The sequence below is a fragment of the Typopeltis vanoorti genome, chromosome 3, assembly GCF_054136105.1.
Source record: "Typopeltis vanoorti isolate ZY-2024b chromosome 3, IOZ_Tvanoo_1.0, whole genome shotgun sequence".
In the NCBI taxonomy this organism is placed as follows: domain Eukaryota; kingdom Metazoa; phylum Arthropoda; class Arachnida; order Uropygi; family Thelyphonidae; genus Typopeltis; species Typopeltis vanoorti.
The window spans coordinates 59,357,173-59,375,322 of NC_143551.1; the positions used below are offsets into that span (position 1 = coordinate 59,357,173).

Genomic DNA, 18,150 nt, shown 5'->3' on the forward strand with positions numbered 1-18,150 from the left:
TTCATATTGAAAAGAATAACGTGTAAGAAAGTTTTAAAGTGAATAAAAGTTGAGCAGCTCTCAGATGTGGACTGTAGACTAAAATACACAAAGATTATTGAAGAAAAAATAAAAGAGTTTGAGAACAGGAATCAAACCTTGGAGATTCAGTGGCAAACTCTGAAGAAAACATTGATTGATTCTGCCAGAGAGGCATGTGGTAAGGTTATCTGCAAGGATAAAAAAAAAACAGAACTCCCTGGTGGACACAGGAAGTTAAAGAAGCAGTGAAGGAAAAGAAGAAAGCATATCAAAAGTTCCTAGCAAATAAGTCTGCTTGTGCTCTTAGAGAATACAGAGACAAATGCAAGAATGCTAAACACTATAAAACTAGCTAAACAAAAGTCAATGGAGGACTTTGGCAAGAATATAGAAAATAAATATCAAGAAGGTGGCAAAATATTCTGGAGGTTGTTGAAGAAACTTAAGAATAGAGGAAAGAGTGCTGTAAAAGGAGATAGAGATGATAAAGGTGACATGAAAATGGGAGAAAAAGATAACCTTGAAGTATGGAGTAATTACTTTGAAAAACTGCTAAATGAAACAAGCAGTGATGACAGCAGAGTGGTAAAAAACACTGACCAGACATGCAGTCAGGAATACGTATCCATAGTTGAAGTAGAAAAAGCCATCAAAGGCTTCAAATGTGGAAAGGCAGCAAGGGTAGATGATATTGGACCAGAAATGCTGAAGTATGGTGGTATAAGAGTCTTACAGTGGCTGCACTGCATAGTTCAGAAAGCCTGGACAGAGGGGCGAATTCCCGATGATTGGAGTAGAGCTCTCATAGTACCCATATAAAAAGGGAAATAAAACTGAATGTGAGAATTATAGAGGCATTTCCCTACTGAGTGTTCCTGGGAAGATCTATGCAAGTATACTTGAGAAACAGTTGAGAAGAATTGTGGAAGAAAAGCTTGGTAAAGAACAAGCTGGATTCAGGCCAAATAGAGGCTGTCAGGATCAGATATTCACTTTACAACAAATAGTTGAGAAAGCATGGGAATATAACAAAGATCTATATTTAAGTTTTGTCAATTTGGAAAAAGCATATGACAAGGTGCCAAGAGATTGAAGCTATTCAATACACTACAGTTATATGGCGTCAATGGGGCATTGTATCAAGCAATACTTTGCCTTTATTTGAGTTGTAAGTCAGCAGTTAGAATTGAAGGAAGTACAGGAAGATGGTTTAATGTTAAATGTGGTGTGAGACAGGGATGTACATTATCCCCTCTGTTATTCATTATCTATATGGATCAAATTATGAAGGAAAGTGGTATTAAACATGATATCAAAATTGGAGATGTTAATGTCAGCTCTTTGCTTTATGTGGATGATGTTATACTTCTAAATAAATCCGCTACAAGTCTGCAAGATTCTCTGACTAAATTGAATAGCTGTTGTAATAGATATGGTATGAAGGTCAGCAATAAAAAGACAAAGATGATGAAAATAGGCAGAATCATTGAAAATGTCAACTGTGTTCTGAATGGAAAACCTGTGGAACAAGTGAAACATTTCAGCTACTTAGGCACGATTTTTTACTGAAGATGGTAAATTAAATATAGAAATAGACAACAGAATCAACAAAGCTGGTATGGTAGGAAATCAGTGGAATAAATTCATATGGAATAAGAGAGAAATTAGTCGGAACACTAAATTAGCTGTATGCAAGACAGTTTTCTAACCAGTTTTAACTTATGGATCTGAGAGCTGGGTCAGAAGTTAAACACTTGACCAAAGACTAGAGACCACAGATATGAGAGTCCTGAGAAAGATTATAGGCGTGAACAGATGGCATCAATGGCAATATTATATTAAAAATGAGGTTATTAGGAAAGAACTTGACATTGTCAACATCCAGGAATGCGTTAGCAGAGCTAATCTCAGGTGGTATGGTTACTTAAACAGAATGGGCAAAGAAAAATTAGAAAAACAAGTGTTCTCTGCCAGGTTGGCAGCAAAACGACCCAGAGGAAGACCAAGATGTAGGTGGATTGATACGGTACAAAGTGCCTTAGACGATAGAAATATAAGGTCTGATAATGTTGGAGTTTTGACAAGTAACAGACTGATTTGGAGGAAAATTGTAGATAGGAAGTTAGTAATGATGTAATTTTTTTTAATGTAGTACTATCATACCCCTTGAAGGTACATGGCAGGAATTTGATGATGGTGACATCCTATCTTACTTTACCATTGTTCTTTCTTTCTTCCATTTTTTAACTTTTTAATTGCTTCTAGAACATTTTGACACCTTCATGATATTTATATTCTGCATTCTAACCAAAGTTTGACTTTTTTTTTTTTGGTTTGTTTTATACATAGGTTAGTTTTCTACATTTTTATACACATTTTCCTAGTGCACCTGTTGACTTACCAGAAAATTTTGATGTGATTTCTTCTTTTCCAGGAGTGCCTCTTTACCTTTTTGAGTCCATTATAAAGTTATGATTTTTTGTGTTTTCTTACAATTTTACCACGTGCACCTGTACCTTCAGTGAAACAATCGATATTTTCTTCAAAATTTTCCACTGAGTCTTCACCATCTGGTTTTTGTTTTCAGACATTTTCACATTTTTCTAATGTTTATATTTGATGGCTCTGTTCACTTCTGAAAGTTGCTTGGCTTTGATTTGATTTAAAACAATGAGATTATCAACTATTTTTTTTCCACCTCTGTTAGAAAAGATTACTTTGATAGAATCTCCATCCTAGATGGAGATTCTATCTAGTTAAGACATTGAAATGACTTGTCGTTTCAAAACACATCTCTTGTATCTTAAAGAAGTTCAAAATTTCTATCAGATTTAAACCTGTTCATTCAATCAATTCTATGATACTATATCAGAAAGATAAAATTCCTCCTCTACTGCTGCATGGAATGGTTTCAATCCCATGCAACTGCTGAGACTGAAACCTTTGAACGAACGGGTTGATATGTTTTTATACATACCTCTGAACATCAGTCTTACACTTTTTCCAAGAAATCTGGTCTGGCAGAACATGGGATTACTAATACTGTCCACAGAATCCTTTGGAATGATTATAAATTAGCATCTATATGTTCCTATAAATACAAACAACTCTAAAGAAAGTGCTGAGGTCCTTTTACATTGCACTATCAACTCCAGTGAGGACTTTCCATGCCAGAATCCTGGGAAATTATTATCAAGAACTATATTAATTGAATATATAATTGTTTATTACTTGTACTTACTCATATGATCCTAACTGTGTTATTTTTTTTCCCCTTTGGCTGTCTCATAAGTAGATAGGAAGAAATTTGTAAATTGTAGATAGGAAGTTAGTATGTTGTAATTTTTTCATGTAGTACTATCATATCTTGTACACCCCTTGAGGGTACATGGCAGCAATTTGATGATGATGATGATGATGATGATAGAGCAGTCAAAGTAAACATACAGAAAAAATAAAATCATGAGAAATTTTAATACTTAAGTAGAAAAAAGCCAGCAGAAATGTGGAAGGATAGCTTGAGTGAATATTCAACCTAAATGTTGAAATACAGTATAAAAATTTTACAATGGTATACCACTGCATTATCCAAATAAGGTCAAATCATAAATGATTGGAGGTATTAATTATAATGCCAAATTGTGAAAGGGAAATAATGTGAGAAGTACAGAGCGATTTCTGTACTAAGTTTTCCATTAAAGCATTTGTGATGATTAAGAAAAACTGAGGAAGAACATACAGGGATTTAGCCAAATTTTTGCCAACCTGGTTGACCAAGGCTGCGGGTTCAAATTCCGTCTTGGGCAGTGATGTTTATGATTGTCTTTAGGTCAGAGATAAATTTTATCGACCAGTGCAAGACTACCACTCCACCTATTGGAGGCGTGAAGTGGCTTAAAAAAGGTTCCAAATTTGGTCTAGAAAAAGGTTTCCAAACTATATAAAACTATAAATAAAAGTACAAAAAACAATGTGTATTCATTTAACTACCTAGGATGTATGATCACATATGAAAATGAAAAAGATATAAACCTAAAAATTGCAAAATATTTAAAAATAATAGGTGTAATTAAACTCTATATTTAAACCAAACCAAACTTAGTTCAAAAACAAACCAGACTAAAAGTATACAATACATTAGCCCTACCAGTCTTATTGTATGGAAGTGAAATCTTGACAATAAAACAAAAAGACAAACAAAGATTAATAACTGCAGAAATTAAGTTTATGAGAAAAGCTGCAAAGTATACTCTATTTGATCACAAAAGAAACAAAGAAATTATGAAAGACTTAAACGAAGAATCAGTAATTTAAAAAATATAAACATAAATGAATGGAATGAAAATAGAAAGATTACCAAAACAAGCCTTAAAGTACAAGCCATTAGGAAAAAAGAAAACCAGGACATCCTCTTAAAAGATTCAACGATGACTTCTAATGCCAGAACAGGCCACGTTAGGCCTAAATCCTTGATATGCATGATGATGACAATAAACAATGTATAAAATTAATAAAAATAGAAAAAGAAATCCTTAGCACGTTCACGCACACACACACACACACACACACACACACACACTACACTGCAACAGTATTATAGGCTTACAAGATAAAACAAGGCTCGTGTTTATCTTTATTGATTTGAAAATGCATAATGATGCAGAGCTAAATAAAGAACTGTTCAAAATGTTATAAATTTGTAAATGAAACCTTATATAATTGGATTACGAATTGATTGATGTTTGTGGCTATCAGATTTGATGGAAATGTATTAATTTTTTTTTTTTTTAGCATAAAATGGAAATGCTGCAAAGTGTTCGAACACTGCAGAAGATGCATTATAAACTCTATGCAAGTATTGGTACTGCAGACTTTTATAATGAGCAGGGCATTCATGTAAGTTTTTTTTTTTTTTTTTTGTTTAATTTATATTTCATTGCTTTTCTTTAGAAAGTTTTCTAATATAAATCACATTTATTTTACTGTGCTTTACATGTAAGGTTAATATATTTTTGTGTTTCAATTTTGCACATGCAAAGAGATTATATGAAAATTTAATGTATGCAACATCATTTCTTTATTTATGTTAATAATTTTTTTATCATAAGCTTTTACAATCAATAATCTTATTTATAGGCTGAGTAGTTATTTTCTACCCCTTGAAATGTTTACATGATCATTAGGAAGTCATGTTAAGAATTTAATTAGGGAAGCTTGCTCAATTAACCTTTTTTTTTTTTTCCCAAGCTGCTTCATTCCTCTAAGCAGGATAGTGTTTCTCATGGGAAAATAAAAGATCTGTAACTAAAGAGATTCATAAATATGATGGTATGCTATTTATAAAAGAAGTATTTCATTTTAGTGAAAAAAAATACATTAACTATGGAAATAGATACAGAATGAGTAAGGTACTATATTATGGTAGAGACAGCTGTATTAAGTCATATTAGTTTATTTTGTCAGGAACCAATGTGAACAGAAGGTCAGATACTGGAACAAACTTAACAAGAATTCAAGATGGCTACTCTGAACATAAGAAGTAGCTATCCACAGAAAAGAAATAAAACCAGGAACAGTAAGAGAAATTCTAAATCACAACATAAAAAAAGAGGAAAACAGATGGGATTCTTTTAAATAATAATTACAAGCTGTTATGTTCAAGGATTGGAAAGAAGAGCTATAGTAGTCAACACTAAACACAAAGATAATATTCTTTAATGCAGACCATTTTAAGTTGATATGTCAGTAAACATAAGGAATTGGACAGTGAGACTTATGAGCCTATAATCACATAGAATGTTCTGTTAAAGAAGTGGAAGAATTTTCAGGTCATTAGAGAAGAGACAGCTGCCATAAGTTGGTCCTTAGTGGAGATCTGAGCAGGAATTGAATATGAGCCATAGAAATGTTAGGGAAATTTGGAGAAAAAAGCAAATAACGATAATTATTTGCTTCTTATTAATACTGTGTTCAAACATAAAAATATGCACAAATTCTCACAGAGAAAAGACACCAGAAATAACTCATTGACTATGTTATAGTTGATAGTGATATATTCAAGACCAAAGAGTGCAGCAGATTTGAAATGGAAGTGTCTTTTAGTTTCAGACAGGATTAAAAGGAATTTCATATTGAATAGAAAAATATATACAGAAGTTTTAAGAAGAATCAAAGTTCAGCAGCTTTTGTTGTTAAACTGTAGACTCGAGCATAAAAATACTATTGCAGAAAAAATGAAGTTCGAAAAACAAGAATCAAACCTTATATTCTAGTACTAATCTTTGTGGTGAAGATCTGTTTGTAAAGATAGAAATAATCAACTCCATTGTGGATTCTGAAGTAGCCATTGAAAAGAAGAAAGTTCATCAAAGCAAATAATTCAGTATATATTCTAAGATTATTTAATACTGTTTCAAAGTAATTACTCCAGACATCTAGAATGTCTTTTTCTTTATTTTCCTGTTAACCTCATCTTCTCTAGTTCCTTTTATAAGATTATTTTCTCCACTTCTAAGCTTTTTCAATAGTCCTCAGAACATTTTGCCACCTTCATGATATTATTATTACTGACACCTCCAGGGAGTCCAAGGACTCATCGAGGGAGGGCACCTACTCTACAGCTCTCTGCCTTCTCCTACTACATGAACACCATCTACCGCCCACCACTACTACTATTTTTTACAGACAATTACAAACATCCATGCCTGTGGCGGGATTCGAACCCACAGCCTTATGGCTGGAGAGCAGATACGCTAACCACTCGGCCAACCAGGCTGTCTATATTTTTTAAAATATCAGCAAAGGGAATTTCTCAAAGAGGCTAAACAAAGTTAAAGGGAGCATTTGATAACAATATAGATGACGAATATCACAAAGGTGTTCTGAGGACTATTGAAAAAAAAAACTTAAAAGTGAAGGAAAGAGTACTGTAAAAGGAATTTGAGATGATGAAGGCAACATGAAACTGAAGAAAAAGATTCCAGATGTCTGGAGTAATTACTTTGAAACAATGTTATATTAAACAATTAAGCAGAGTGCATATCAGTGTACTCTGATTACATTCCTCTTAAGGTGGAAACACCCTTGTGTTTCCACCTTAAATCTCATGTGAAAAGGCAGTATGTGTAGTAATAGATCTATTTGAAACAGAAATGCACAAATATGAAGGTGTAAGAATTTTGCAGTGAATATATTGTATAATTCGGAAGATCCAATTCCAGATGATTTGAGTAGAGTTTCCATCTATAAAAAGGAAATTAGAACCAAATGTAAAAATTAGAGGCATTTCCCTATCAAGTATTCTGTTTTTAGATTTATGCAACTATACTTGAGAAGGAATTACAAAAAATACTGGAAGAGAAACTTAGGGAAGAACAACAGGCTGAGTTCAAGCCAAAGGTGTCAAGATCAAATTTTTCTGTAGAGAAATAGTTTAGAAATAATGATAGTATAACAAGGTTCTGTATTTAAGTTTTGTAGATCTGGAATAGTATATAACATGGTGCCAAGAGGAAAGTTGTTCAGAACACGATGTTTATATTCAAACAGAGGTACATAGCCTACCTAAGTTATACATCAACAGTTAAAATTAAGTAGGTGATATCCTGATAATTAAGTAGGCTAATGATGTCAGTTCAGATGTAAGACAAAGGTAAAGCTCTTATTCACTGTCATATTTGTCACAATAATGAAGGAAAATGCCATTCACCCCAATATCAACAGTAGGGATGCTAATCTTAGCTTCTTACTTTATGCAAAATGATATCACTGTGAAATAAATACAGTGCAAGTCTGCAGGATTCTTTAAACTGAATAACTGCTGTAACAAATTTGGAATGAAACTCAGCAATGAAATAGACTGGAACACTAAAAACATCAGGTATATATGCTTATAGAACAAGAAAAACATTTGTTATTTAGGCACAGTTTTAAGTAAAAATAGACAACAGATTAACCAAAGCGAATTTGAGGGAACCGAATAAATTTATATAGAGTAAGAGAGGGAAACTAGTCAAAATATTAAATTATAGACTGGACAGTGCCTAAGCTAGTATTAATCTATGGATCTGAGAGCTGAATTTGAAATGACAGTTGATCAAAGACTAGACCATAGATATGAAAGTTTAAAAAAAATTAGGAAAGTGTACAGATTACATCTGTAGCAGAATCCTATTAAAAATGAAGATATTAGCAAGGAATCTATGATTGTTATCATTTAGGAATATATGAGTAGAGTTAATCTAAGGTGGTATGGTCACTTGAATAGAATGAGAAAAGAAAAGTTGACAAAACAGATGCTTGATGCCAGAATGGCCAGAAAAAAGATCCAGAGAGACAAAGGTCTAGGTGAATTTCTGTTGTGTCTTAGAAGATTGAAATATAAGATATACGGTATTGGAGTCTTGAGAAATAGCATACTAATTCAGAGGAAAATTGTCGATACAAGGGTGGTAGTAGTATGTAAATTTTTCACTTAGTACTACCATACTATCCTGTGCATCCATTGAAAATACATATTAGAAATATGATGATATCGAGTGTGTTATTTTCCATGTCCTCGTGGAATCAGTAGATAACTGCAGAGGGACACACACATCACAATATTTATCATACTTTTCCCTGGAACCATTCAGTGTGGACAGACACATTCACTAACCACTCTGGTAATACATTCCATTTATTCACTTATTCTCCTGCCACCTATTGTTGTTTGTAATAATTTCCCTATATTTATCTGATAAGCTCCTCTTATCTACCAACTCTGCATACCACATTCCTTTAATGCTCTCCACAGTGTTCTGAGTCAATTTCACTTGTTTGCCTTTGCATTTTCTCTCTGTTTACTAATTGCCACTTAACTATCTGGCTCACTCTGTACATAGAAATTTAATTTTGCATTGATGATAATGGAACTATCACCTCTTTATCTATACTTGTCATGTTCCTTTGCATTACAGTAGCAATTTTCTGAGTAACCTATACAGCTCTTCACTGTTTCCCCTGAACTTAGCTACATATCCACCAATATCTCCAATTCTTACCCCCTTCCTTCTTGTTCAATCTTCTATGGCCAAAGTACATAAATTTACCATTTTCAACTTGAGTCTTCCATTCTTCAGTCCTACAGTACAAGCATATCAACATCACATCCTGTCTTTTAGACTATCATCGCTGGGATCAAATTATCTGCTGCTGTGGGATGCAACCATTGGTCATCCAGAAAAAAGGGTCCTGGTACACCATACACACATCCAAGACAAGCAGTCCTGGATGACCTAGCCATGATCACTCACCCAGTGGACTTGAATGTCAGGGTCAATGGTGTTACGGTAGTCCTCCAAGTGCCCAAGGCTTGTTGCAGTTTGGTATAGTGTCCTGTCTAACCTAAGCATTTCTGATTGCATCTATTACTGGGTAGAGGGCATCCATGTGGAGATCTCTGGGCCAAACCAAAAAATCTCTTTCAGCAAGAATCATTCCTCAGATTTTTCCATTTTTATTTCTGTTATCAGAAATAAAAATGATGGTAACAGAAATAGTAAAAGAATCTGACAGTGCATGGCATGCATAAATATACAGTGTTTCTTACCATCCCAGTGACAGGTGAAAAGCCAGTGCAGAAAATGTTGTTGAAATATGTTAGCAACACTGAGAATAATTAATGCAAGCAACATCACTGGAGGGAAGGGGGAGAAGGATACCATTTGCAGTAACACTTCAGAAAACACTCGTATTCCAGGAGCAGGATATCAGAATGAGATTTAATTGATTTTTTTCCAGATGGTTCTAACCTCGAATATCATCTTTAATTCTGATACACCCAACCCCCTCCCAACATTGCAAAAAGCAGGATACTCAACTTTCCTGTTGGCTTTACATCTGTAGTCCACTAAGTTGCTTTAAAATAAGAAATATGTGCATGCCCAGAGATATACCATTTGTGCCTCTTGTGATGGTAAAGAGCATAATAATAAAATGCTCTGCAAAGAAACTGAAACATATTTAACTGTGAAGGAGGCCATCTAGCCTACTTCCATGCATGCCAAAGGTTGAAGGATGGAATAGAAATACAAACAATAAAAACTGAACAAAATCCATCCAATAATTTCAGATTATATGTGTGTTAAGACTCAAGTCCTGGGATGACATCATGTTAGAAGTTTAATGAAGTATTGACAGCACTAAGAAAAGATCAAAAACTTTTTTAATGCTTTCAATATTTTGTCTTAGTCACTGGACATCTTCACTGAGTACAAGTAACACTTATAACATGTATGCACGCACATAGAAGCAGCAAATACTAAATGAAACATGGATATGACTCTGAAGTCCTGTCTAGGTGGTGCACCTTTTATGGGCATTTGTAGGAGGCTTAGGATATAAATTGGTACCTCTAATGATTAATGTTTCCCAAATTTTCTGAAGTTTCTTGCATCTTTATTTATTTAAATTCGATTGATTTCTGAGTGTTGCTGCAGATTCCAACTTTATAACAATGTAATAAATTGTTAATTTACTGTGGAGCATGGTGATTTTCTGCCAGAAGATCCTGTGAGTGGTATCCAACATGATCTGCAAGACCAGATACCATAGTCACGATTGCCAATGTATATTTTGTGTTCATCTAAACGGATGGTGATTGATCTATTGGTCTGTCCAGAATATGCCAACTTGTGGGAACGGTTCACTATTTACTCCAGCATACCTGAACTTTTAGGATCATGTGTGCTTCTCAATGGAGTGCATTAGTTGCCAATCCTAATGGATGTCTACTGAATATAAACTAAATGCAACTATATTGCCATGCTGATATCCTTCCCCCCCCCCCCTCAGAAAATGATACCATGGAGGATTTTCCTGAGTTTGTAATTTTCAGCTTTCTGGTTTAGCTTGTGATCTTCCTTCATTGGAATATCCATGTATACTGGTTTCCACAAATTAAGAAACAAAGAGAAAAGTTGCAATAATAACTTGGAGAACAGCAGGAAAAAAAAATATGTAAAAAGTAATGCTGAGTCTGGTTATCATATACAATGAGTGGTTGTCATAGGTATATGCAAATGGTTCATGACATAAAAGTAGGCAGTCATTTTGAAGTGGCTTTCCATTTCTTGTCTGAAGTGAGAACAAGATATTCTGTGATAGCAAAATTCTTGATATAGCTGCAAGATATCTTTTAACCAAATTCAGGTAGCAAGCCATCATAAGACTAGGGACTGGCCAAAGTCAAGTGGAGGAGCCAAATGGTTGCATGGGAGTCATTCTGTAACTCACAGACCGTGGAACCAATTTCGACTGCACAAACAACATTCTGGAGATGGAGTGAAGAGAAGCCACAGGCTACATCTACTGAAGAGGCCAATATCTCATCTGCTTGCTGAAACAGGGAGCGCTATCCCAAATTAGCTATGATCTTACTTCACGTTGGCTACAGGAACATTGGTATCTGCTTCTGCTGTGCACAGAAGGCTTCATGAAGGTGGTCTGTATGCTGGGTAACTTGTAGTCTACATTCCTGTTTCTTCATGTCACAGAGAAAATGTTTAAAATGGACCATGCTTCACTTCAACTAGACCCAATACCAATAGGGGGTCAGGGTTGTTTGCATACAAGTAGGCCTGATTTTCTCTACAAAGCTGATACTAGGGATGCTCTGATCTAGAGAGAACCAGGGATACATTATCATCCCTCTAATTACCATGAAAGGGAAACTTATGGTGGAGGTAATGTTGATGTTTTGGGAGGCATCTTGTTGGGTGGAATACCAACCTGTACATGTTCTCTTAGTGATGCAGCTTATAAAGAACAGGTACTAAACCTCTAGGTTCATCCATATGCAGGTGTGATAGGGGAGATATTTATCCTATAAGGTGATAATCCTCACCCTCATTGAGCAAAGCTCATCGACTAATATCTTCAAGAAGAGATTCATAAGTATGGAATGGCCAGCTGGGTCTCCTGATCTTAATCCTATTGAGCCTGTCTGGAAATATCTAGGTAGGCATGTTGCTGCTCTCTTAACCCCCCCCCCCCAAACCTTGAGGGATTTAGGAGAAATTTGCAAGAGCAACAGTTATTACCATCTGAGCTCATGTACACCATTATAACCAGCATATCACTGTAAGCACTGTATTGCTGTAGAAGGTGTCTGCATTCGTTATTGAAATGTTTTTTGACAATCTCATTTTGACCTGTTTTTGACCATTATTTTTATGTACACATTTGTTTCTGAATTAAACTATTTATTTACAACTTTTTGGGGGGATGTTTCTTTCATCCTACTACTTTTTACCAAATTGCATAAAAATTCACCATACAGTCACCTTAGACCACAACATATTCACCAAAGCAAGCATAAAAAGGAAGGAAAACTTCCTTTTTATGCTTGCTTCTACACCCTAGTTGTGCAACCTTCTCTTTTCCACACAAACACACCCAAAAACTCCTAATTCAAAGCATACCTGTCCCTTCACCAGATTAATAACCATGCTCACTGACATTCATATCATTTCATGTTTAACACACCTTTGCTGAACAAAGCTTTTCCATTCCTCCTAGGATAATCTAGTTCATCTGACTCTCTAAATTAAGTCTCCTAGTAAATGTTTCCAGTCCCCTGATGCCAAATCCATTTGCAGGCCATCCTTCTTATGCAGTCTTTTCCACCATCAAACCCACTACACACACACACATCCAAAAACTCGTACCATTTCTTCTATTGCAGCTTGGGCATCGAATCATTTGTCCTCCTTAACTCTGTAATATTATTCATGTCTTGGTAATAAACTAAACTTTTCAGTCTTTTGCTTCTTCCAAGATTCCTTTAATATCCTCTTTCATATTATATTTATCACTCCTTAAACCATCTGTTCCTATGAGCATCGCATCTCTTTTCTTTTCTGTTTTTTGATTGCATTTGCCATATCCTTCCTGGATTATCATGTTCAAGGCCTTCAAAAAATCTGAAGATAAATTACAATGACAAAAGACTTTATCAGCTATATAAAAAACAAACTGCAGTCATAGAAAAACAGGGAAAAGAAGCTAAAATAAGAAAGACCATTAGACAAGGGGGGGGGGTGTACTCTTACCATTATTTTTTAATATTTACATCAAAGACACTCTGAAGGAATTCAAAGAAAAGATCAATGGCAGGCTTTATAATAAAATAAGATTTGTAGATGACATAGCATTAATAGCAGAAAATGAAAAATAACTACAAGAATCCCTTGCAGAGATGAATAAACTCATAAATGCAAGTTGAAAATCAGTGAGAAAAATACAAAAGTAATGAAATGTACCAGCAAAGGAGAGCAAATCATAAATGTCACAATAGATGGGAGAAGTGGAAGCACAGGCATAAAAGGGGTGCTTAAGGGTCAAAACTGTATAACTGAGAGGAGACCTCCACATTGCCTTTAAAGGAATGTGGAGAACTGACCAGGGCTTCTGACCTAATGTCCAATCCTCACCTTCTCGTGATGCACCCTGTTGGGTATCTACCTGGATACTGAATGAACGAGGATGGGCTGGCAATTTGGGATTTAGCTGACCAAATTGTATTCCTATTAGCTTAAACCAAAATATCAAATGATGGTACAGCATGACAGAATTTCATGCCGGCTGGGGCGTCGCCCAGTTAAACAAGGTCCCTGTTGTTTTTGCCAGGAAACCAGGGCAAACAGCAAAAAGTCAGTTACTGGAACAAATCTGAAAACACCGCAACTCAACATCACCAGAGTTAAAGATCGGTACTATCAACATAAGAAGTCTGAATGGCAAAGAAATGGAGCTAACTGAGGAATTAGATAAGTACCAGATCGACATAATAGGAGTGACTGAAACAAAAAAGACAAAAACTGGTGAGATCTTTCTGAGCAATAAATACAAAATGTTATATTCAGGCAATGACAATCAAGGAAAAGGAGTAGCCATAGTATTCAACACAAAATACGAGGCTAATATTCTTGAATGGCAGGCAGTCTCAAGTAGAGTGATGTGGGCAAATATGAGAATGGGGAACTGGACAATGAGACTTATTTGTGCCTATGCTCCCACAGAAGGCTCTACTAAGGTAGAAGTGGAGGAATTTTTTGAGGCTTTAGAAAAAGCAACTGACACAATGAAAAAGGAAAAGTTGGTCCTTGTTGGGGATCTAAATAGTAGAGCAGGAAATGATTGTGAGACATACACAAAAATATTTTGGGAAAATTTGGAAAAAAGAGCAAAGCTAATAATAATAGCAAATATCTGTTGGATTTCTTCTCAGGACATGGACTGGTTATTACTAACACCATGTTCCAACATAAAAATGTGCACAAATTCACATGGAGAGAAGAGGCAAGAAATAAAAGTCTCATTGACTGTATTATTGTTGATAGTGATGTTTTTCTGCCTGGTTCAGGACACCAGAATATACAGAGGATTTGAAATTGGAAGTGATCATTATTTAGTCTTGAGCAGGATAAAATTGAATTTCATATTGAAAAGAATAACATGTAAAAAAGTTTTAAAGCGAATAAAAGTTGAGTAGTTCTCAGATGTGAACTGTAGACTAAAATACACAAAGATTATTGAAGAAAAAATGAAAAAATGAAATGAAAACCAAACCTTGGAGATTCAGTGGCAAGCCTTGAAGAAAGCCCTGATTGATTCAGCTAGAGAGGCATGTTGAGAGGTTGTCAGCAAGGATAGAAAAATCAGGACTCCAGTGGACACAGGAAGATAAAGAGGCAGTGATGGAAAAGAAGAAATCATATCAAAAGTTCCTGGCAAATAAGTCAGCTTTTGCTCTTAGAGAATACAGAGACAAATGTAAGAAAGCTAAACATTGTGTAAAACTAGCTAAACAAAAGTCATGGGAGGACTTTGGCAAGAACATAGAAAATAAATTTCAAGAAGGTGGTAAGATATTCTGGAGGTTGTTGAAGAAGCTTAGAAATGGAGGAAAGAGTGCTGTAAAAGGAGTTAGAAATGATAAAGGTGATATGAAAACATGAGAAAAAGATATCCTTGAAGTATGGGGTAATTACTTTGAAAAACTGTTAAATGAAACAAGCAGTGATGACAGCACACTGGTAAAAAACACTGACCAGGCATACAGTAGGGAATACATATCCATACTTGAAGTAGAAAAAGCCATCAAAGGCTTGAAATGTGGAAAGGCAGCAGGAGTAGATGATATTCAACCAGAAATGCTGAAGTATGGTGGTATAAAAGTCTTACAGTGACTGCACTGCATAATTCAGACAGCCTGGACAGAGGGACGAATTCCCGATGATTGGAGTAGGGCTCTAATAGTGCCCATATATAAAAAGGGAAATAAAACTGAATGTGAGAATTACAGAGGTATTTCCCTACTGAGTGTTCTTGGGAAGATCTATGCAAGTATACTTGAGAAACGGTTGAGAAGAATTGTGGAAGAAAAGCTTGGTGAAGAACAAGCTGGATTCAGGCTGTCAGGATCAGATCTTCACTTTACGACAAATAGTCGAGAAATCATGGAATGTAACAAAGATCTGTATTTAAGTTTTGTCGATCTAGAAAAGCCATATGACAAGGTGCCAAGAGAAAAACTATGCATTATATCAAGCAATACTTAGTCTGTATTTGAGTTGTAATTCATAGAAGGATGTACAGGAAGATGGTTTAATGTTAAATCTGGTGTGAAACAAGGATGTACATTATCCCCTCTGTTATTCATTATCTATATGGATCACATTATGAAGGAAAGTGGTATTAAACATGATATCAGAATTGGAGATGTTAATGTCAGCTCTTTGCTTTATGCGGATGATGTTATACTTCTGAATAAATTCGCTACAAGTTTGCAAGATTCCCTGACTAAATTGAATAACTGTTGTAATAGATATGGTATGAAGGTCAGCATTAAAAAGACAAAGACAATGAAAATAGGTAGAATTGTTGAAAATGTCAACTGGTTGTGAACAGGGAACCTGTGGAAGAAGTAAAACATTTCAGCTACTTAGGCATGATTTTTAGTGAAGATGGTAAATTAAATATACAAATATACAACAGAATCAACAAAGCTGGTATGTAGGAAGTCAATTGAATAAATTCATATGGAATAAGACAGAAATTAGTCAGAATACTAAATTAGCTGTATGCAAAACAGTGTTCAAACCAGTTTTAACTTATGGATATGAGAGCTTGGTCAGAAGTAAAACACTTGACCAAAGACTAGAGACCGCAGATATGAGAGTCCTGAGAAAGATTAGAGGAGTGAACAGATGGAATCAATGGCAATATCATATTAAAAACGAGGATATTAGGAAAGAACTTGACATTGTCGGCATCCAGGAGTGTGTTAGCAGAGTTAATCTCAGGTCGTATGGTCACTTAAACAGAATGGGCGAGGAAAGATTAGCAAAACAAGTGTTCTCTGCCAGGTTGGCAGGAAAACGACCCAGATGAAGACCAAGATATAGGTGGGTTGATATGGTACAATGTGCCTTAGGCGATACAAATATAAGATGTGATAATATTGGAGTCTTGATAAGTAACAGACTGATTTGGAGGAAAATTGTAGATAGGAAGTTAGTAATGATGTAAATTTTTCATGTAGTACTATCATATCCTGTACCCCCCTTGAAGGTACATGGCAGGAATATGATGATAAAAGGCATTTAACAAGAAAAGAACACTATTAACATTAAAGTGTATGTCATTGAGAATAAAGAAGTACTATTAAAAACTGTCTGGAGTGTTGCCCCTCTACAGATCAAAGATATGGGCTGTAAAAAAAAAAAAAAAGACAGAGAGACAAATCAAGACTTCTAGCATTTGAGATGTGGTGTTGGTGCTATTGCTGAAGATTGCATGGACAGAAAGAGTGTTAAAAATAAAGTATTAAGAAAGGTAGAATTTAAAAAAAAAAAAAAGGCATTACATATGCTAGAAAAAAGAAGAAATAGCATGATAGGACACCTATTAAGACACTCAGACTGGTCTACAAACTAAGAGAATGAATGAGAAAAGATCTGGCAGAGGAAGACCAAGAAACCAATACATGAGTGACATTCTACCCTGCAACCAATAGGTTGAGGAGTGAGAAGAATGAGACCTCATCAGTGGAAGCTAGACCTGTGCAAATCAGTTTCTTCCCATGATTTTTCTTTAGCTATTTTTACACCTTTGGTTCTTCTGATTCAGATGCCTGCTCTGACCATAACAGAAATTATCCTCACACTAGACGACTTTCATTCCTTATTCCATTCCAAATTCTCAGCCACTATCCAAGTGTGTTCTCAAAAAAGTGTGCCTATGCTGTAAAGGAAAAACCTCTGCTTACCACAAATATCGTAAGAAAAACTTCAGCCAGCTGCTCACTCTGCGTATACTGCAGCCCACAACAACAGTTGTAAAAGGATCATCACCAAGTCCAAGTCAGACTTTAAAAGGGCCAAATGCTGCAAAGTCACCTCCTGCTCAAATGGCAATGGCTCTTTCTGGTCCCTTGCCAAGGCCATTAGTCACAACTTCTGCTCACCCAGGTTTCCACCACTTTCACATCTGGATGGTACTGTACTTCTCACCTAAAGAAAAGGCCAACTTACTGGCATCACTCTTCTTTTCCGATTCCTGCATTGATGACCTTGGGAGAAGTTCCCTCCACTCTACCAAGAATGGCTCTCTTCCTGTCACCCATAGTCTTCCAACAAAAAGAAATCAGACTAACCCTTAATAACCTGAACACAAACAAAGCATCTGATTCCGATGGTATCCCACCTATTGTATTAAAAAAATTCTGCCCCAGAGCTAACAACTAACACCTATCCTGTATCTCCTCTTATCTATCCTATTCAACTAGCATCTACCCTACAACATGGAAACAGATCCACATCCAGCCCATCCAAAGAAAGGTGTTAAAAATTAACCAATGAACTATCATCCAATTGTTCCCACTTCTGTTCTCTCTAAATTATTGAGAAGGTTATCAACAACCAACTCTTGAACCTAGAAACACACCAACTAATTAGTGACAGCAGTATGGATTCCACCATTTGCGATCTATAGCTGATCTCCTTGCTTTCACCACCCACCTCTGGACTCAAACCATGGAAAAATTTGGAGAAACCCACATGGTTGCCCTCAACATTTCAAAGGCAT

At 35.5% G+C, this 18,150-nt stretch overlaps 1 protein-coding gene across 1 annotated transcript in view; it reads left to right on the forward strand.

Annotated features, from left to right (window-relative positions):
* r (carbamoyl-phosphate synthetase 2, aspartate transcarbamylase, and dihydroorotase rudimentary) overlaps positions 1 to 18,150 on the forward strand; it is a 489,668-nt gene that overhangs the window by 322,686 nt on the left and 148,832 nt on the right. The window contains exon 25 of the mRNA XM_090390424.1: positions 4,813 to 4,917. Coding sequence (XP_090246550.1) covers positions 4,813 to 4,917 — 105 coding nt within the window. The remainder of the gene's footprint in view (positions 1 to 4,812; positions 4,918 to 18,150) is intronic.